Raw genomic sequence first — 21,883 nt, forward strand, 5'->3', positions numbered from 1 at the left:
ATAATATTTAAACTTGTCATGAGCATTAATTTAGCCCTTTTCTTAAGACTAGCCAGTGGTGCTAAGTAACCGTTGCTGAAATCCATATTGAACTTTTTCTGCTTGAACTGGTTTAAGATCCTGCATGAATTGGCCTAAAGTGCTTCCAACCATTGAAATGTTGATTTCACTCTTGGAAGAATGTGTGCTTGCAGCTCAGAAGGCCAGCCATATCCCGGGCTACATCAGAAGGGAGGGGATTTCGCACCTCTGCTCCGCTCTGGTGAGACCCCACCTGGAGTACTACATCCAGCTCTGGGGTCCCCAACACAATAAAGACATGGATCTATTGGAACGAAGTCCAGAGGAGGGCCACTGAGTTGATCACAGGGCTCGAGCATCTCTCCTATGAGGAGAGTCTGAGAGAGTTGAGGCTGTTCAGCCTGAAGAAGAGAAGGCTTCAGAGAGATCTTATAGCAGCCCTCCAGTATCTAAACATAGTCCACAAGAAGGCTGGAGAGGGACTTTTCACAAGGGCATGTAGTGATAGGACAAGGGAGATAGGCTGTAAGCTAAAGGAGGGCAGGTTTAGATTAGACATTAGGAAGAAATTCTTTACTATGAGCATAGTGAGGCACTGGTACAGGTTGATCAGAGAGGTTGTGGATTCCCCATCCCTGGAAGCATTCAAGAACCAGGCTGAATGGGCTCTGAGTAACCTGGTCTGGTGGAAGGTGTCCCTGCCCATGGCAGAGGGGTGGAACTAGATGATCTTTAAAGTCCCTTCCAACCCTAATCACTCTCTAATTCTCTAAGTATAGGTTATGTATTTCATGTTCTACTATATACATACCATCATATTGAATGGTATGATGTGTAAAAAAAATGTACTTTACTAAAAAAAGAAAGAAGTGGCAATTCAGTATTAGAAAATTAGCTGGCTTCATCTTCCCTGAGACCAATGTGCAAGTCAGGGTCAAGTGCAAACGACAGAGATGCTTGTCTTGTGTTAAGATATCCCTTCTCAGAGTTGCATTTTTGTCTCCCTTGTGATGGCACACGTATGTTTCCCTGAGGTAACAGCTTGGAAAACATGTGCCTGTTGTATCCACAGGGAGCTGAGTGACGTGGATTGTGACGGGGCGCTGACACTCTCGGAATTTTGTGCTGCTTTCCACCTTGTAGTTGCGAGGAAGAATGGTTACCAGCTGCCTGAGACACTGCCGGAGACGCTGCTGCCCGAGTACCTCCAAGCAGGTAGTGTTCCTGCGGCAGGTCGTGTCCCTGTAGCCATCTCAGAAATCCAGCGTCTGTGTGAGACAGGTTCACTTTACTTCCTGGAATGGGCTTCTATGCTGTGTAGTGGTTCTCTGGCTGCTTTTTAAAGCATGCTGTTGTTAATTGCTGAAGAAGTGTAATATATCAAAGCACAAAAGTAGGGATGCAAAGTGTAGCAGTTTCCTGCCTGTTGATGTCTGCCTCTTTGCTCCAGTGTGCTTCAGGTGTCATTACAGCTGAAGTGGAAGATGATTACCTTTAGCAAAGATAATCCAGCAATGGCTTTGAAGTGAAAGAGGGCAGGTTTATATCAGATTTTAGGAAGAAATTCTTTACTGTGAGGGCAGTGAGTCACTGTAACAGGTTGCCCAGAGAAGCTGTGGATCCCCCCCACACGGGAAGTGTTCAAGCCCAGGTTGGATGGGGTTTTGAGCAACCTGGTATAGTGGGAGGCGTCCCTGCCCATGGCATGCATGGGATTGGAACTAGATGATCTTTAAGGTCCCTTCCAATCCAAAACATTGTATGAATCTATGATACAGCTTTTAATTCTTTTGATAATTTTTTCTTTAAGTATCTGTCTCTTGAAGATTTGTTGAAAATGATACTGGACTGCTTTAGAACTTAATATGCTAGTGTATTTGTTAGATGCAGTTACTGGTTGTATCAAAGGCTGAATTTTTTCGTAATTCATTTCATGTTATCCACAGATTCTTCCATAAATACTTTACATTAATGACGGGAATTACAACAGTTTGTGTAGCACAAAGGTGAATTAATCCAAAATATAACATACCTCATAACAGTGTGGAGTGAGAGACCTGCCCTTTCATTTGTTCTCTTCAGTTATGTCTCTTTTAATTATAAATTAACATTGAAATATGTACTGTTCCATCTAAAAAACGTGCATGCCTCTCTAGGGCAAGGAGGATTAATCACAGATGATAATTACAGTGCTAAGGGATAATATTTAAGACCTAATAAAATCTCCATTAAATTTGATGACACTGAATATATTAAAAGGCAGGAAAAGAATAAATCAAGCTGCAGTTAGGAAAATTAAATGTTGACCTATATCAGATTTGTGAAGTAATTTCTGATGGAGTCATGTTCCCCGTAATCCACTATCTTCATATCCAAAGCAATAAGCTTCTGGAAAACCTGCACTTCCAAGTCTTCATCACTTTTAGTCTCTTTAATTACATTCCCTTGTCAAAATTACAACTACCCTTTTCCCTCCAGGACCACAACTTTGTTCACTATTGGCTTTTAAGCTCAATCATACAGGTTCTTCTTGGTGTGTCTTCGCATTAAGCCTTTTTGGGTAAAACTGCAATTGAAATAACTCTCTCTAGTAATAGGGAATAATTGTGTCAGTGGGAGGAAAAGAATGGTAAGCTTAGTTCCCTGGGAGTCCTCTTTTCTTCTGTTTGTCCCTTTCAGTACTTAGACCTACCATTTTCTTAGATGATTATTGTTTTCTGGTGTTCCACGAAACCAAGCATTTCAAGCTAATCTACGTGGAAGAAGTGAAAGGACTAATTATTTCTTGTGGATACTTTAAATATCTCAGCTAATATACTAATTCCGGTTAACCTGAGGGTCTGAAAATATCTTGTGTTTATTCTGCTACCCAGTCAGTATTCAGAAATCTGTCTTTTGAAAGTTTTGCGTTAATCAAAAGTAGACTATCTCAACACACTGTATCGCTGTGAATCACAAGAAAGCATAGAGCCCTGGCTGTGTTGCTTCTGAAGTAAAAGCATTGAGAAGTAAGCAAGTGCCTCATACAATTACCTAAGATGTCAAAAGAAATGTTCAAGAGAAACCTTGTGTTTTCATGTTTTTGTAATTTGATTTCTGCGAAACTTGTAATTTTTTTCAATTTTTTTTTTTTTGGCTTGTTAGGAACCCAATGAATGTTACTGGAAACTGTTCTTCATTAGGTTGTTGTATTAGTTTCAGAGCATCTGATAAGAGTGTTGTTAAAGCTTCAAATAAAATGATTTGGAGTGAAAGAGCATTTAAGAATGCATTAATCTAGCTAGTTTTATAACTTGTACTGTAAACTACAAGCACAAGTCCAAATGCTATCCTGGCACAGCTCCATTGACCATTTGACCCACCACCTTGCTTTCAGAAATGTTTTATTAAAATTAATTTGCAGAATCTGGAAAGCTATTTGCCCTGTATGTAAACCATGGTATTGTAAATTAGGATTGATTTCCAAGAGCTTAATTTATTGAGATAAAATAGATGCTAGCCAAAAAAACAGAAATGTGGTTATTCTGCCTTTTGATATATTGATATTAAAAAAAGGTGTTTTCCAGCTTTTAAGACAGATGTGTCTCAGAGAGAGTAACCCAGAGTGATACCAGAAGAAGGACTTGAGTTTGTGGGATAGAAGGTAGCTTGTTGTGAATATTCCTTTGAGAAGTTAGAGTTGATATTTTTCCCCCTTTTTTTTTTTTCCCCCCTGCTATCAATGTTATTTGGTTAAAGATGTTATATACTACAGCATCCACTGTGTTTAGTGTCCTGGTTTTTTAGTGTCCTGGTTTAGTGTCCTTCGATTCTAGTGTAGATTCTGCTATACTTTTCAGTCTTCAAAACGTCAAAATTGCAGCTGAAGGTTTTGTAAGTACCCTTAACATTCCAAGGAGAGGAAGGTATCAGCTGTAAGATCAGCTAAGTTGATACTGAATTGGAAGGAGGAAAAATGCGCATAAGCAGTGTTTGTTTACTAAATGTTTACTAAAAATAATTTCTTGTAAATCTCACAATTATTTCTACAACAGAAATGAGACATTATCCCTTTCATGACACTGACTAATTTAAAATGCAAGATAGAAAGATTTTCTTCATGGTGTTTGTCATTCCATGTCTTATGGATCAGGTCTGATATGCAGAAATGAAGGGCAAAATTATGCTAAAACAGGTTTTTAAGAACTGTGTATTAACCAAAGACTTGACATGTCTCTGTGGGTTTTTTTGGTTGGTTTGGTTTGTTTTGTTTCCGTTTTTTGTTTTGGTTGTTTTTCCTTTCTTTTTCTTTCCCCTGCAGCTTCTTTGAAGCCCATGCTTGACTGTGCCCTGTATGAATCTTATTCTGAGCCATTGCCAGGCAGTCAGCAGACCCGGGACTTCAGTCGGACTGAGGTGAGAAAGCTTAAGCAGGGTGCTTACCTTGCAGAGTGGAGGGGAATACACCAGCTTCACAGTGACTGTGCTCTGTGTAGCAGCAGAACTGCAAGTCTCTGAGAGGACTTTAGGACTAGTCTCCAGGCCTCCTGTTAAGCCATCTTAAACCCCTCTCTCAGCCATTTTTTCTGTGTGTGAGAAGGGCTTACAGGCTTTTTGAAAGATACTCCCACATAAGAGTTCACAGTAGTCACTGAGGGACTTGGGCAATGTTGGAGTCTGCAGACTAGACCTAACCTGCTCGTGTGCTGCAGGGCTATGTTTCGCCCCCGCAGTGTTGGGAGCCAGTGGTGAGGGGCAGAGCCTGTGCTGCAGGAGGGGCATTGTGGCACACAGGCAATACTCACGTGTCCTGAGCAATTCTCCTGAGTCTGCATCGATTGAAAATGTGAGGCTTCTGGCACAGCGCTAGAATCACAAAATCATTTAGTTTGGAAAAGATTTCCAAGGTCATCAGCTCTGTTAATCCAGCACTGCTTCCTTTCAGGTAGTTGTAGAGAGCAATAAGGTCTCCCCTGACCTTCCTTTTCTCCAGGCTAAACAACCACAGTTCCCTTAGCTGCTCCTCATAAGACTTGTGCTCCAGACCTTCCACCAGCTCCACTGTTCTTCTTTGGACATGCTCCAGTGTCCTTACTTGCAGTGAAGGGCTCAGAGCTGAACACAGTAGGTTCAGTTGGATGGAGCAAGGGGTTTGGACTGGATCTGCAGAGGTCCCTTGCAACCCCAACCATTCTATGAGTCCGTGAAGACTGATGCAAGAAAAACTAAATTAAGCAGAAGAGTTTAACACTGAGGTTAAGACATGAAACTTTGAAGACCCTGTGAAGCTGAATTAATCATGGCCACCAAGTGGTGCCTGAATATTGCAACTCTGAATATATATGCTCTGGGATTTAAGGGTTTAGTTTTTAAGGTAGTTAATCAAATGGTAGACTGACTGCAGGGACTGGCCCTTCTGGCACTGCTTCCAAGTTTAAAAGTAATGGGATGTCATGGCAGCTCAGCAAGGCTGTTCTCCAGTTATTTTCTCCCAATGCCCTGCTCCGGGGAGTTCCTGGATCAGAACCCAGCTGCTTCCTCATCAAATTCATCTTGGTAGTGGTATCACCAAACATGATCCTAAGCTTCAGTTGAGTACAGTGTTCACTTTGGACAATGCTGTAGCCAACGTTTTGAGCATCCAGTGTAGAACTGTTAAAATATATGCAGTATCCCTGGGAGGAGTTGCTCATCTTACAGCAGCTTGGCCAAAGCACAGCAATCACACTGGGTTTTGAAAGCAGTGCTGCTGGTGTGGTAGTGCAGGCTGCTGGTATGTTGGCAGTTTAGGTAGGTCCTTTGCCAGAAGAGCCTAGTCCCTTGCTTATGACCTTATAGGTGGCTTGCAACCTAATGTATAAAAGAGGATATAGGTATAATATAGAATTAAATTATATTTAAAATATAAACAAATATATAATTATGTATCTTTTATACACATAATTAAAAAGCTTCAGTTTATGTTGTCCGAGATTAATAGACTTTAAAATCTCTTCTCAAAACTGATTTGAGAATCACTTTGATTTGATTTTTTTTTTGTTCAACTTATGTTTTTATGTTCAGAATTAATACACTGAACGGGTATCATTTGGAAGGTCAGTAATTCATCTCCCATTCATCTCCCTCTATGGGAAGTGCAGTAATTCACTGTTGCAATATAATTTGTATCTTGGCTAGTTGAGGTATTATAGTTTAGAGACTTGATCACTACATTAAAAATATTATCAATGCAATCTGTTATGCATTATCTCCATGACTTTGTCTCTTTCCACTTATTACCCATTCATTAATTTAATTTCAGAAGGCCATTTTTGCTGTGACTGCTGAACTACAGTACTGCAATAAAATGGAAACATTTCTTGAATGCATCTGTAAAGAAAATAATGGCAGGAGACATGTCCCCTGGATGCTAGGCTTTGTTGAACTACAAAACACAGCAAGACTGCTGATATTATGCTTGAGAAGGACAAGGGTGACTGATTTTTGTTTACCAAGGAAGTTTTGTCTTCCCAATTTTTTTTCTCAAGTTTTCATCTACCCCTCTCTTTTGGTTCTTTTTACAAGCTTCCTCACTGCCAAAACCTTAAAGATAAAACATGAGATTTCACACTATATGCACAAAATGACTGGCTGGGGTTGCTCTGAACTCCCTCAGAAAGTTCACTGAAATTTGTGAAAGTCATTCCATTGATTAAAGCAGGCACTGACTTAGGTCTTTAGTCTCATGCTCTTCACTTGAGAGTGTCAGGGCTAGCTATGAATGTGAAATCTTTTGCTCATACATTTTCAGAGTCTTCAAGCTATATTTTTGCTGTGTTGCTTTCTCAGAAGTATTAGGGTATCCCATTCCTCAGCAACTTTATAAAACAGATCTAACAGACCTTTACTCTGGGAGCTTTCCTTTTTGAACTACTGACTTAAGATTTTTGTGGTCTCTTAAAAATGCCTACAATATCTAGGTTTCTCAATTCGTTTGTTTAGGCCCAGTTTATTTTAGATCATTTTTAGGTCATACCTCTTCCATGCTTCCTCGGGAAAATCCAGCATCACTTAATATTTAGAGAAGGTTAGGGTTTCTGACATTTCTTTATTGTTTTTTTGGTTGCAGAGTGTATCCTCATTTTTACAGATAATGGAGGTAGAATTTGTTCCTGTTTCCTTCTTGTAGGCTACACAGTTGCTGAAGTAACAGAAAGTTAAGGAATAAGACTGGGAAGAAGTTCTCTGTTTTCCTATCAGAGGCCTGAATGGGCATCCAACAGGCATACTAGTGAATATTTTTTTTCCCATCTCAGTGACTGCATGCTGAAAGAAAAGAGTGGTTCAAGGATCAGCCACACCAGCTGGAAGCCTTTAAAGCATAACTACCAGGCTCTGCAGTATGGCTGGAGTTTTGGCTAGAGAGACTTTTCTCATGGAGACTGACTCTTGTGAAGGAGCTCGAGAAGGTTTCATCAACCCTAAACACAGGTGTTACACATGGCTCTGTTGGGAGAAGTCTCTCCTTACATATAGTCGTTACCTCCTTGTGATTTATTGTTGAACTGCTTCTCTAACTAATTTCGGGTGTGGAACTGCTGTACCTTGAAAAGCAGATTTTTATTGTCTTTCTGTAGGTCCTTTATGCTTCTTTACCTTACAAAGCAAATTGTGGTGCAAGGGCAAATGTCACCATTATTTGTGTTGATTAGTATTCTTAAATATTTGACTGTGGAAAGGTGTGAACTATACTAATCATTATAAATAAACAGATTTTTTTTCTTTAAGAAGTCATCAGCTGAAGAGATACCTGATAACTCTGCACTGTTACAAGATGGAAAGAAAGATGACAAACAAGGTATTCAAATAAATAACTATTTTTTTTCCACTAGGGATTAAATTCTGCGTGTTTTTAGTAAGCCCCTAAGTTTACTGACAGAAGAAATGGTATGTTTAATTTCTAAGCTGGCTATGTGTTGCTGTAGGTTTAAAGAGACAACTCACTGACAGCAACTGAGTTAAAGACAAATAAATGGAGGGATTTGCTTCAAAATTAGTTATATGTGAATGATATGAAATGCGCCGTCTAAAATATGTCTAGTTCTAAGGCAGTTAGTGTTGCACTTCTTTTTTAAACAAAATTCTAGTTGTTATCAGGAATTTTGTAAGAGTAAAGATTACGTTGGGTCCAATTTTGCATTTCCCTTTTTGCAGTAAACAGCAACACTTCAAAATTAGTTTTTATTCCTATTTGAAAAAAACCAAAACCTGCATTTTCTTGCAAAACAAAAATTTTAGTCAAACTGGAATGAAAAAACTTCATTCATTCATTTTACTTGAAATCTGTCAGCAGAAAGCCGTGAGAAATTGAAATGGTCTTTTTCCAAGCAGTAGCTTCTATGGCTTCCAGAATTGGCACAGGATCATTACACAGTCATTCATTCCCTTTTATATTCCCTTTTACCAACCTTTCAGGTTCTTACTTGCTGTCTTTCAATTGTGGAAACAAAACAGTTGTGGGTATTTTGTTGCCTGATTCTCAGAGCTGCAGATTATGTATTAATTAAAATAAAAAATATCTTGACCTCCCAGGTGTCTTCACGTTAAGGTTGCATCAGAGGTGTGAGACCAGGTAGTCCACATTCCTGAATCACTAAGTTTGACAGATTCCCAGTGTCCCTGTTTCAAAGGAAGGTTATCAAGGTTGACGTGTGTTTGTAAAACATTTTGACAAGTCATCATATTCCAAGAAATTAGTGTTTTGTTGACAGGATTTGTTTTGTTGTAAAATGCATAATGAACCATAGGAGGACTTGAACCTTCAAGGTTATGTCTTTGAAATGTCTAGGGAAGCTTTACTTTCTACTAAGAGGGTTTTTTTTCCCCCCTGTTTAGGTGAAAAACTTGTGCTATGATTTTTGTAGCTGACACGTTAAATCACGTGGGAACCTGTTTTGAGACATGCAGTCCTGCAGGACTGAAAATTTGCTGTATTTATGACACAGATTCTTACCTTTTCAGCCAAAGAACAAGTGCTTTTGTTCTACCATTTATTGCTATTCTGACAAAGCAGATCGCTCTCCTGACTGAGGGGATCTCCCTGGAAGTCAAGGATCTGTAGTTTAGGACTGTAGAAGCAAATTTTCCTGCATTTTCAAAAGTATATATGTAAATTAGCTTTACTTTGTCAGATTATAATGTAGTTAAATGTGGAAGATCATGTAAATTGAACTGGATCACGAGAACCAGACTTTTCTCACGTGTTTTGTTTGATAAAGGTGGATCACAGAATCCCAGAGTGGGTAAGGTTAGAAGGGACCACAATGGGTCATCTGATCCAACCTCCCTGCCCAAGGAGGCTCATCCCAGTGCTCAGGGTCATCACAGAGCATGAGAGGTTTCCTTCCAAGTGGTCATTTAACACTGTTTACAGTACAGTAAACATATTACAGTACATTTAATTACACTATGGAGCATTAAAAACTTCTTTAAAAAGACACCAGAAAGGATGTATAGGGTTCAGTGGAATGGGAATAAGCACTCAACCCCCCAAATTATCAGAATTTAAGGTTATTTGGCAACTTGGTCATGGGTCTTTCTATTCTTGACTTTTGTGCTCTTAGAAATTGTTACTTGTTTGAGTGCTTGGGTTTTCTGAGGGTATTTGGCTACTTTTCAAGTATCTTTGGTGGTATTAGATGTTCTAATACCAGTTTAGGTTCTCCTTTCTTAGAGCTGATAGCTGTAGATTTTACCTACACGTAATTAGAGTAATTATCTTTTTATTCTCTTTTTTTTTTTCCTTAAGCTCTTAAAGTAAGCACTGCTTTCAAAACTATACCAAAGGAATTTCAGCACTTGACTGTGAAAACAGGTAAGAAAAAAATGACATATGTTACTTACTCTAGAATCTTGACTAAATATTTTTATATCATAGTAAGCCTAGGTTAATTTTTGGAAGAACCTTTTGCTCTCATTTTACTACTGAAATTAGCTTTTACCTCATCATGACTACGACTTGCAAGATAAATATTAATTACTACTTCAGATTGTCAAAAGGTTTTCTTGCTTTCTTTCCCTCATTGTTACTGTATGGGCTCTTGATCCGTGGGAAATATTTTAACAGAGCGGTTTTAAGGAGTCTGAAGTTTTTCTGTGCTACAAACAAGATGTAAGGGTGTGAATATTGTACCTTTTTGTAAAAATCTCATCTAAAGTATGGAATGACTATGTTAAGTTTCAGGAAACATTCTGAAATGGCCTATTGCTTTGTGAAAGCTGAGCTTTCATACTTTGTGTTAAGGAGTCAAAAGACAGAGAGCCTTTTGGAAACACGGACCTGGAGGCACTTAAGACACTGACAAAACCTTTTGATTCAGGGGATGTTTCTTTGTTGAATCCAACCCTGATTTTTCTCTCCAGCTCCAACATACACTTCTCGTTCCTATCTTTCTGGAAAATGTTATTTTTGGAACAGCATATGTCAAAATTACTTAGTTGATCCAGAAACTTCCCCTGCATTCAGTTCAGTTCCACTGACCTCCCTTGCCTTCCTCTTTGTTAGTCTCTTTCCTAGTGTGGTAAGAATGTTTGTAAGCCCTCCCTGGTCCCAGCCAAGCTAAAATTTGGACTTACTTTCTTTTCCTTTTGCATAGATGATTTTACTCATGAAGATATCCTTGATTAAGAAAATGGACCCCACATGTCTGTCACAGCAGTTTTGTCTTACATATCGATTTATTCATGGCTTCTCAACAGCTGCATGCCTCATTTCCCAACTCTTTTTTTTTTTTTCCTGGCTTCTTCCCAAACACTTGGCAGCTGCCAGATTTCCTATCTTCAGCTCCTATTCTTGAGTGATTGCTGCTTCTCCTTCACACACACACACTCTTGCACTTCCCTCTCAGGGGAAGGGGAGGGTGGTTGCAGGACTTTCAGTTCTGTTCTCCTTCCCCCCAGTTTTGCCCAGGAGCATACAGGGGAGTTTTATTTTCAGTTCATCAAGTACATCTTCAGTACACTTAGGTAAAAAAACCTACTGTCACCTGCATGTCTCCTTTGCCACCAACCTCTTTTCCACAGTGTCCTTTGTATGCTACTCAGTGAGGTCTTCCTGATGCCTCTGTGCTGCTCCAGCAGTGTTGCTGTGTTTGTATACCAAGGGAGACGAGGGCAGAGTTTCACTCCATCATCGTGGCTCCTGCCGCTGTAGGGGTTCTGCTCTTACTGTCCTGCACAATGAGGATTTGAGAAAGCACATTCTCAGGTTGCATGCTACAACTGATATGAGAAGTAAAAATGTTTCTCCAGTGGACTAGATGCAGCATGGTAATTGAGAGGTAATTTCAGAATCAGTCACCACTCTGAAAGGTCACTGTAATCATTAACCTTCAGCATGAAAACTCAGTCGGGATGAAGTGGGAGAAATTTTACATGCCTCTTTGGTTATTTGGGCTGTTTATGTACTCAGCAAAGATAATAGTGCTGTACTTCATTATGTGAAAGTTTTCTTTGCCATCAGAAGAAATTTGAAATCAGTAAGAACTTTATAAATTCAGCATCTCTGAATATCTGGCCAGTTTATTTAGGCTCCGAAGTGCAAGATCATTGTTGAGCTTAGACTTTTTTAAGTATTGAGGGCCAAAATTGTGAGTGTTTAAATTGTGTTTAAACATTTCTCCCTAGGCCACCAGTAAGAGATGAGTTAGTGAGGTTGATTTAGACTAGTGGGGCAATGCTTTGTTTTTTTTCTTTAGCCACATGGCATACTTGCACCTTTTATGGCACAGATTTCCTGTAAAGCAAGGAGGCACCTGTTGAGTATAAGGTATTAGGCTACAGCCAAAAGTTACTGAACTGGCATCCTCAGGAATGTTAAAATGAAGTTGTATTGTAGGAAGGGTGTAGGAGCAGATCTACACCCAAAACGGGAACCTTCACACTCTCCTTTGAATGAATAAATACAGTTCACGATTGTATGTGACTTTAGTTAGTGCACACCAGGCTCTACTACTCCAGGAGTCATACAAACTTTTGAATAATCAATGTAAATTATTTACTCAACAGTTTTAATTTATCCATTTCATGAAAGTTAGGCTTATGTATCCATAGCAATAGATATATGGAAAACTCATGAGCTGCATAAATAGTTTTGTATTGTCTTACATGATTATGTCATGTATGTGTATAAACCTGCACCTCAAACACTAAATACGCACAGACTGAATGTACCAAAATAACTGCATATTTTATGGAAATCCTGCCACAATTATTTGTATGTCCTAATAATGAACTACCTGTTTTATAGTATTTTTTATATTACACTACCTCTTCTGAAAGGTAAAGCTAAGTCTAGGTATTCTGTAATTGTAGCCTTGAATTTCCTAGTTTTTTAAAAGCTTAAAAGAAAATCCTTGGCAGCAGTATTCTATTGCTATATTTTTTTATTAGTAGTCATTTTGGGATTCTCTCTTCCTTATGTGCTTTCCTCTTTACCTCAATAGGATGTCCTTGGAGAGTTTGAATGTCAGTTTTACCTATGGGTTTTTATATGAAAGACTTTCTAAAAGTATAAGCAGAATTAGTCTCCATAAGAAAAGGAAAATCTGAAGGTTCTTAAACATGGTTTAGCTTGGAAAGGATTTATACTTCTATTTCTAAGTGGCATATTTAATAATTTTGCATGTAATTTAATAATCAGCAATTTCAGCATTGGAAAATTGGGTCATGTGGCTGTAGGGAAGCAGTGTCTGAAGTTGTATTCTCTGAGAGTTTGACACAGAGAGAGAGAGGAGGATTATCACCACTGCATATTTTAATATTAATTCTCTCTTCCTCCTTTAGTTGCTAGGAAGAGTTTGTTGCACAGAAATCTGGAATGACAGTGAGCCAGTTTGGTCATGACAATAATCTTGGTTTCTAAGTGGTCATTTGTGTCACTGCCAGCTGCATTTGGGTTTATTCCATCCGAAGCACCAACTAGCACTGTGTTACCTTAAAAGCAGTTTCTTTTATGAAGATCTAGTGTGTGACTGTACATGTACCATATGCTCTGACTGACTTGTGTTTTGTGAGCCTAAAGCCTCCTATGGAGATTCTGTGCAGTACTACAGTGCAAGCTATTAAAAACCTCAGTATTTACCAACTGCTACCACTGGTAGTTCTGCTCTTGAGTTTTGGAGGATCTGTCGTATTCTCAGGTAGTGCTGTATAGAAGCTGGTGATAAATGTCTGACTTGAAAGTAGGCATATGTCTGAAGGAAGCTGGAAACCGAGAATTATTTTTTTCCCTAACATACTTATTTCTCTTAAGTGTTGTACCTTGATTAGCAGATGGGGAAAAGTAAAGGGATTTGCTCTGTGTGTGCATTGGGATCATTGATGCTGCTGTAATACCTTGAGGATGTCTCAGTGGGATGAATTTGAAAGCAATCACGCAGATACATTTTCTCATAATTATCTGATGTTAGTAAGGTGAGTTACAGAAAAGACAATGTAAACCAAGCAACAGCCTCAAGGAATTACCCAGAGAAGATAAATCAGCACTGTTGTTTTCCTGTCACGTAAGACCTGCATGTGGCAGGATATTTAGAATTCATCAAAAAAAAAAAAATTATATTGATAGAAATGTATTTGATCAGCATTTAGACTTGAAAGCTTTCTACCTTCCCAATGTCCAAATGGTCTCAACCCAATGTGTTAATTTTTTTTTTTTAATGGGTGATGAGATAATGTACATTTATACTAATTAGTTAAAGTATTTAGGAAGGACAAACCTTTGTGCTTTTGGAAGCAGGACAGATAGATAGATATCTGAACTAAGAAAAAGATTTTTTCTGTAAAAAGTTTATGCTGTTCCTTATGTTGCTTGGTCATAACTACATCCATGAGTACAGGTCAGAGCTGCCAGACCTACTGCTTTTCCTGTATTGTGGTAAGCATATTGAAAAGATGAAGCTCTGTCTGTATGTGGGCTTTTGAATTCTTAGGACATTCACACACTACAAAAGCAAAGGAGAAGGAGAAGTGAAAATCAATCCCCATTACTCATGTGAGATGAGCACACTCTCACATCCACATTTGCAACACTCACATTTTTAATGAACACTGATTCTGCAGCTAAAGGCATTTGTTTAAAATATGATGTTTTAGCAGTTCTTTTTTCTTTTCTGTTCCAGCTGCTCAGGAATCTAATGCACTTAAAGCCAGACCACGATCCAGGTACTGCTTTCACTTCTATTTCAGGAGAAACAGACACCTCTGGTGTTAGACACAGAGCATAAGAACTGGTGGTAGATTTTTTTTTTTTTTAATTGATGTGGTGCTGGAAGTACAGCTCAGATCAGACAGATTTACCAGGAGGAATCTGTAAGCTATAGACCCTACATAAGTACTGCTCTGGGGCCCCATGATCTCTGGTCATATGGTGCTGGAAGTTTTGCCTGTCTGCCCAGCCCTGCTCTCTTATCAGGGTGGTGACTGCCTCCAGCCCAGCCCCAGAGGCTTCCTGGCAGGACAGCTGGGACCACCCCACTGCAGGGAACATCCTCAACATTTTGATGCTCTTGAAACCTGCAGGGTGGTTTCATATGGAGGGAGACACTGCACATTGCCACAGAAACAACAGTAGTAGCTCAGCTCTGTAGGTGAGTGAATCCTTTTGTTGGCATGTGTGTACTTGGCTACAGTTGGTTGATGTGTGATGGAAGGACTTAGGGACTGACACTGTTGTGTGCTAGAAGTGACACATGCTGAACTTGGATGTTTGAAAGAAAAGGGAAACCTGTGCCAGAAAATATTGTGTATAAATGGATTGCATCTTGGGTTTGGCTGTTCACCTACTGGTGTATAGCCATATTGTTAATTCACCTTCAAAGTTTTCTTCTTTGGTGCCAGTTAGAGGATTCAATTTTTTTTTTATTTTTTTTTACTTGGGTAATGAGAGTATAAACAGGAGCTCCCTGCTTACAAGCTTGTCAAAGTCTGCTAGTAAGAGAGGGTCAGCTATAAGCAGGATGATTGAAGATTGAAATCCTGTCTTCCTAGGACCTACATTTGGGAAGGCTGAACTGCCTTGCGTGCCTGTTTTTCTGCTGCTAGCCAAAGCTTTTTAGTTTTAACACGTTTTTAAATTTTTTTGCTTTGTTACTGAATTGCAAATGCTCAAAAAATGTGCAAAAATACATAAAATAGCAAATGCTTAAGTTCATAAAAAGTCACTTAAATGTGACTACTCTGTCACATATGAATGACTCTCCATCTGACTGTATGTCACTGGTTCAATGCAGAAGTTGAGACTAAAGATGCCTCAGCACATCCTTGAACTCAGACATCTTGTGCTTGTTGAAAAATGGGATGAAATGCCACAGCTCGATTTATTTTTCTCTTTAAAGAATGATTGAAATGTTAAAAATAAGTGTATTAATGGACTTTAAACACCTGATTGGAATATATTCAGTAACTGAGAAAAGAGGTAAAAACATTGAAAGAATTTGTGGTGTGAATAGTAAATCTAATAAATTTGGTGATGATGATAAACAAATAGAATTGTTGGTGGCTCCTCCAGGAGGTCCTAAAATCTGATTCAGCGAGTGAGGGGGAATCTGACAGTCCTATGTCAGGCAATGTTAGAGAAAGAAGTAAATCAGGAAGTCCTGTGTCTAGCAGAACTAGGGGAAGAAGATGGAGTGATTAAGGCTCCTTTAAGACAAGCTGTGGGACCTGCTGGGAAAGCATTCTATGTGCATGTACTGTTTACTAACTCTGATTTATTGACTTGGAAACAGAGTGTTGGATCTTATTGTAACAATCCTGATGGGATGTATAGTAGTATTAAGTCTGTGATGATGACACATAACCCCATCTGGGGTGGTACACAAGCTTTGTTACAATATTTGTGTATTTATGTAGCAAAAAAGAGCAGTTTTAGAAAAAGAAAAGGAAGGACTGGGGGGGGGGGAATTGACGGGCTAGATCAGAAAATCGGGAATACCACATCTTGATGAACTTCTCCCTGAAGAAGATCCTGAATGGGATCTGAATGAAGATGTTGGATTAAAAAGAACAAAAGTATATCAAATGTTGATTTTGTATGGAATTCAGAATGGAGTGGAAAAACCTGAGAGTCTTGTGAAGTTGTATGAGGTAAAGCAAGGAGACACAGAATCTCCATCAATTTTTTTGAGTGGTTGTGTGAAGTGGCTCTTAAATGGACTGACTTGGACTTGGAGAGTGAGATGTTCAGTATATGCTTTTTATTGGACAGTCAGCACTGGATATAAGGAGCCTGTTTGGCAAAAAATATTATCCATTTCCCATTAGTGGGAGTTATTTTGTTTTACTCAAATGTGCTTTTGGTCTTGCCCTGACATGCATAATGTGTTACAGTGAGTATAACATCTCAGATTGTCAGTGCTCATTTTGAACAAGTCTCCTCCTTGCAGGAGAACTGTAACTACAACAGCTGAAAAATATCAGACAGTATTCAGCAAAATCAAAATTCTTAGCAAATGCACCACTCTTAATTGGGATTAATTGATATGTGAGGGCCTGGAAGATGTACTGAGCCATGTATTTGACCAGTTTTGGTCACCGGAGCTATTCAGTTTTTCGAGTTTTGTGGAATTTGGTGACTGTATGCTATGAAAATCTTTTTCTAATAGAATTTTTATAAATTACAAAACGTGTACTTGCAAGAGGTATGTTGAAGCTATAGCTGTATAAACACTCCTCGTGCAGTTGGGAAAGGCAACAGAAGCTCTAAGGGGTGTGTGTATGGCGAGTTTTATTTGGATTTTCTTCAAAATAGTTGCTGCAATTATCATGTTGACAAAGTTACATAAGAAGGCCTGAAGCTGTGTTACAAAAGACCTTAAAAAATACTAGCCCTGTAAGCATGACTTGTTCCTTTCTCCAGACACTTGGGTCCCTCTGTTGCCAAATAAATCTGTCTTGTTATAAGGGGGAACTTTTAGTCATTAGGGCAAGGAATTTCCACCATGAACTTGAGTTCAGGTCAATGTATTTTTAGGTACTAATCATTGTAGCTGTGTAAAATTAATTTTTGAAATAAAACATTTTCTGCTTTTCCCCTACCTGTTTTTCCTTAGGTCTTATTCTAGCACATCAATAGAAGATGCCATGAAAAAGGGAGAAGAGCCCCCTACTCCGCCTCCAAGGCCTCAGAAGTCGCATTCCAGAGCTTCCTCTTTGGATCTGAACAAAATATTTCAGCAAAATACACAAGGTAAAGTTTGCTTTCTTTCCTGTTTTTGAGACCTTTTAGGTGAGCTGCATGCTTGGCAACTTGATCTGTTTGCACAAATGCTTGACAAGAAGTGCACATGCTGGCCTTTGCTGGTAGACAGTAATGCACTACAGAAGAGGAGTAGTTGCACTTGCGTTACGTCACCACTGAAGGGAAAAATCACTGTTGCTGTAATTAAGGTGATTATAATGTTTTCTGGCACAATAATGGGAAGCTTAACATATGGTAGTCTGTCATCACTGACTGTTTATAACTAGGCTGGCTGTTTAGACAGCTCTCATCAGTAACTGCAATATAATTGATTTTTATTACTCTTTATTTTTTGTAGTTCAGAAGCAGTAAGAAAAGCCTTAATGTTTAAACTGGGAGAAAGAAAGCAAACATTTTAGATGTTAAAGTCTACCATATGCGTCTGGACAATCAAAACACTTTTTGAGTAAAAAGAAAGGGTAATTTCTTTTGACACAGGTGCATGTTGAAAGGAGAGAAGGAAAATGTAGAATAGTAGTTGGGGTGAACTGAAAGAAAATGGCTTTTCGTCATGTTACTGTTCAAGTGTGCCTCTTGCCTTGCACAGTGAGCAGTGAAAAGAGGAACTGTTTGTTCAGGGCAGCAGTCATCCAGCATTGCTGTGCTTCACCAGTGTCCTTGAACCACATAAGAGGTTTATATGGGGTGCACCAATCATCTGACTCAAGGACCAGGTTAAACATGGTCATGCTTATGCTTCAGAAGAAAGCCAAGGTTTGACTGTGTCAAGGAATGTTTAACTGGGCTCTGTAATGTGGTTTTGAAGTAGAAGTGTTCTGCCTCTTGCTCTGTGGGACTTTCTTTGTGCAAACACTAAAGAAAATGCAAGAGTCCCTCTATGTGTGCTGAACCCTATTATTCCTATTCAATAGGAATAAAATTGTTTGCTTTTTTGGGTTTTTTTTTGGTTTGTTTTTTTTTTTTTTGCCTTACATGGAAAAGTAGTTCCTTATCTTTGACTATAGTTCCTGTTGAGAGATGTGTTGCCTCCAATTTTGATTTCATTATACATCAAAACCCCAAACAGAGCCAAGTACACATTTTCTAAGGCAAAAAATCTTCTCAGAATCCAGATAACAAGTATAACTGGAAGGAAATAAACTTGGATTTAAGTTTTACTTGGAACACAAAAGAAGAATGTAAATTCTCAAAGAAGTCATTCTGTGAATGAAAATTAACATTTTGGTTTTGCAGTGGATCATTTTGAAAGTCACTATTATTTTTGAAGTAACATAACACTCTCAGGCACATGACGTGATTCTTGGGGGTGTCCAGTGCAGGGCTTCGGTGATCCATTTGTGTCCCTTCCAACTCGGGATATTCTGTGAGTCTGTATATGTCCAACATGATTAAAATAGTTCTATTTTGGCACATTAGTTTTTGTCCTACTAGTTCTAGTTCACAAATAATTACTATTTGGGGAGTTTGGTGGATAATCTGCTTCCAGACCTACAAAGGAGTGCTCAGTAATATTGAGCTCTGTTTTCAGTTCCACACAGGTCATGTTGATCTATAGCTATCACTTCTTTAATTGTAAAACTGTCTGTAGTTTGGAGCATTTATTTTATTTATTCCCTTTTTAAAGGGCAGAAAAAGAGAAATATCTTTTCTTCAAGCAAATTCAGTCAAAGACTGTGGCAGATCCTTGTTGCGGGCAATGGTGGGGTTTTTTTTGCAGTGTTTCTTTGTTTTGGGTTTTTTGTTACTCATTTACTACTGCTGTATCATGTTTGTCACCATCTTATTATGCCTCTCTCCTGGCAAGTATACACACAGAACATTTATCCATGATGACTGGGATGTCCAGCAATGCATTAACCACAGAAACTGTGCTTTAAAATTGTTGAATTGGGATGTAACTGGACTTGAAGGAGGCATCTTCATTCATACTTCATAGCTGCACTCTTCTGGAATGCTGTAACTAGTGTTACGTAGGAAAAACGTAAAAAAAGCAAGAGAACTTATTGAAAGCTCCCACTTTCTCAAATATCCATATATGAATTTCTGTTAGGAGATGTTAAGAGACAGAAATCTTACTTTTTTTTTTTTTAAATGCATGTAGTCTCTATGTTAGCATCTGAGCAAAATTCTGTACTGCTAGATTCTTTATGTATTTCTTTTTGTTGAATATTTAATCTCTGGCATTTGGGCTGTGTATGTATTAAGAAAATACTTGGCTAGAATGTATGCATTCCTGGAAGGACAACAGCAGGCTTTAAGTAGAAACAAAAATGTCAGTTTAAATGCATACTTGACCTAGTTTACATCTTCATTTCTTCTCTAGCCCACTCTAGTCATTTACAAGCCAAGTGCTTCCAGAATAAGACCTGGGTATTGAGAGGGCCAAAACTGGGGCAGCTCAGAGCCTGGCAGTCCTGCACCAGAGCCCCCAGCAGTAAGCTAGAGCCTGTTCTTGAGGTAACTCTGGGACTGGGGCAAGTCTCAGCTTAAGTATTAAAACCCAAAAATACATCCATTGTCTTCTGGTGTTTTGCTCAGTTACGTTTTCTGCCCATGACAGCTACTTAAAGAATTTACTTCTGGGCACTTAATAGGCAGTGACAGCAGTCTGGGTCTTGTTAGATTCATACAGATGCCTCTGAAATACAGTTTATTTCCGTTTAGTTTCATTTCTGAATCACATAACCACTTTTAATTAACAGTTCTGTTGAACAAAGGATACTTGTTGGGAAAAGACCATTTTCTTTGATGAAACAACAGAATTGTCATAAATAGTGTAGTTTCATGTTGTTCTGGAAGCAGGTTGAATATTGCTGTGTAATTCAACAAAACAGCCATATAACTATTTACAGATGAATTTTTGACTGAAGATTTTCAGCACTCATTTGCTTTTGGAACTCACCTCCTGCTGTGGCTGTCCCTGCAGTGAAGAACGTGTGGAATGCAGGCACCATTTTTTACATCAGCTCTTAAGCAAACACTCAGTGTAACCTGGATTTGCTCCTTCTCGGGTGCTGGTTTCAGCCAGCAACGTGGGGCTAATTTTGGGGGATTTTTCTCCCTTTTAAAATATGAGATGTTAAGTTCCACACTTAGTCGGGGGAAACACAACAAGCATTTTGTTGCAAGTGCGGTATTTTCTGTTACAGATGATGTTTTCCTGGTTACAGTCAGATCTGTAACCTCTACTTAGCATTGCTGTGCTGCTTATGGCTGCCAAACAAAAAACCATCCCTTTTGCTCTAAACATAGTGTTCACAGTATAGAAACAAAGGAAGAGATTTATTGGTGGGCATCAGCATTCCCATAAGCGATACAAATGTGTCTGCACATCACTTCTGTACTCCTTCATATACATGTTTCTCATGCAGTTTAAGTGGTACTTTTATTGTTAAAACTCACTACAGTCTTCTTTCTGCGCCCTTTCATTTTCATTAGCGCTAGGGGAAAACTGTGTTCAGCATCTATTTTGTCTTCTTCATACCTTTGAAGAAGAGTCTTCATTACTTCCTTTACTCCATCAGACTATCATTATTTCATTCAATTAGAACATCCTTTCCTTGAGCATACAGGCTTGGTGGGTTTTATTTGCCAAATGTGGAGATTTGTGCATAGTTAAACATACGTCAAGATGTCTTTGTTTTTCCGTATTTGCCTAACTACAGTCAAATTCTTTGTATTTCTGAATTGTTTAAATCTACACGTCAAATAAAACCATTCTGTAATTTTGTAAGAAGCAGGATTTTGAGAATTAAAACAATGGTTGCTCTAGTGTCATATGTTTTGATACAAAGAAGCCCAAATAGTTACCATAATACAGTTTTTCCAGTTGTTTTCAGGAGTATCTCTTCAGCTAGATTGTCTTTTTAGCTTAGTGAACCAAATGCAGGTGACTTTCCCTTTTGTACATGTGGAACTGGTACCAAAAAACCTGTGAAATTTAACCGAGATAAGTATGATTACTGTATTATCTTCTGTATTCTTTTATGCTTAATTATATTTGCTAGGAAATGTATGTGTTCACTGAGGTTAGCTATCTTCAAGACAGTTACTAAAGACAAGCTTTTAAGGGGTGATTCAAGGAATTATGTTTTTGTGTTGACCATAAATACAGATTTCTTAACTAAAATTTTATTTGAAAGCCAAAGTGACATGGAGGAACTTAGAATAGTAATGTTCTTTTTTTAAGGCTGAATTTATATCAAAATGAATTTAATTAAGTAATTAATTTTCAAGACTTCTTTCTCTCATTGCTTTTATATTAGTCTTGGTTCAGTAAAATCCAGCTACTTTCTTGAGTTTTGCTCAAGAAGACTTGCTCATGCAAGTCTTGCATGTTACTGTGTTGAGTTTATTAATCAGACCATCATCATGGCTAGGCTTCGCGAACGAAGATTTGGGAAGGCTCTATCCACATTTGCTACAGGCACGCTGGTGGTTTATGAGGCCAATACGTGACAGACATATCCGATTGCAAAAGGCACAGCAGAAAGACTCCTTAGATGGAGTATTCTGCAATACGCGGTTCTTTCTGCGTTGCCTTTTTTCCTCAAGAGTGATCCTGCGTGTGTTCTCGAAGGAGACAGCTGCGTTATAGATGGTGTGTCTCCAGGCCTCCCGATTTGAGGCCAGAGTAGACCAGTTGTG

The 21,883-nt window shown here is 38.7% G+C and overlaps 1 protein-coding gene across 4 annotated transcripts in view; it reads left to right on the forward strand.

Annotated features, from left to right (window-relative positions):
- The window catches only part of REPS2 (RALBP1 associated Eps domain containing 2), a 128,811-nt gene that overhangs the window by 72,880 nt on the left and 34,048 nt on the right, over positions 1–21,883 (forward strand). For 3 of the 4 annotated variants that reach the window (XM_017812283.1, XM_017812286.1, XM_017812282.1), the window contains exons 8-13: positions 1,094–1,236; positions 4,322–4,416; positions 7,768–7,837; positions 9,788–9,853; positions 14,157–14,199; positions 17,088–17,224. In XM_017812283.1, the coding sequence (XP_017667772.1) occupies positions 1,094–1,236; positions 4,322–4,416; positions 7,768–7,837; positions 9,788–9,853; positions 14,157–14,199; positions 17,088–17,224 (554 nt within the window). The remainder of the gene's footprint in view (positions 1–1,093; positions 1,237–4,321; positions 4,417–7,767; positions 7,838–9,787; positions 9,854–14,156; positions 14,200–17,087; positions 17,225–21,883) is intronic. The other variant, XM_017812285.1, reaches the window with a different exon arrangement.

This window comes from Lepidothrix coronata, unplaced genomic scaffold (genome assembly GCF_001604755.1).
Source record: "Lepidothrix coronata isolate B3197 unplaced genomic scaffold, Lepidothrix_coronata-1.0 Scaffold35, whole genome shotgun sequence".
NCBI classification, from domain to species: Eukaryota; Metazoa; Chordata; class Aves; order Passeriformes; family Pipridae; genus Lepidothrix; species Lepidothrix coronata.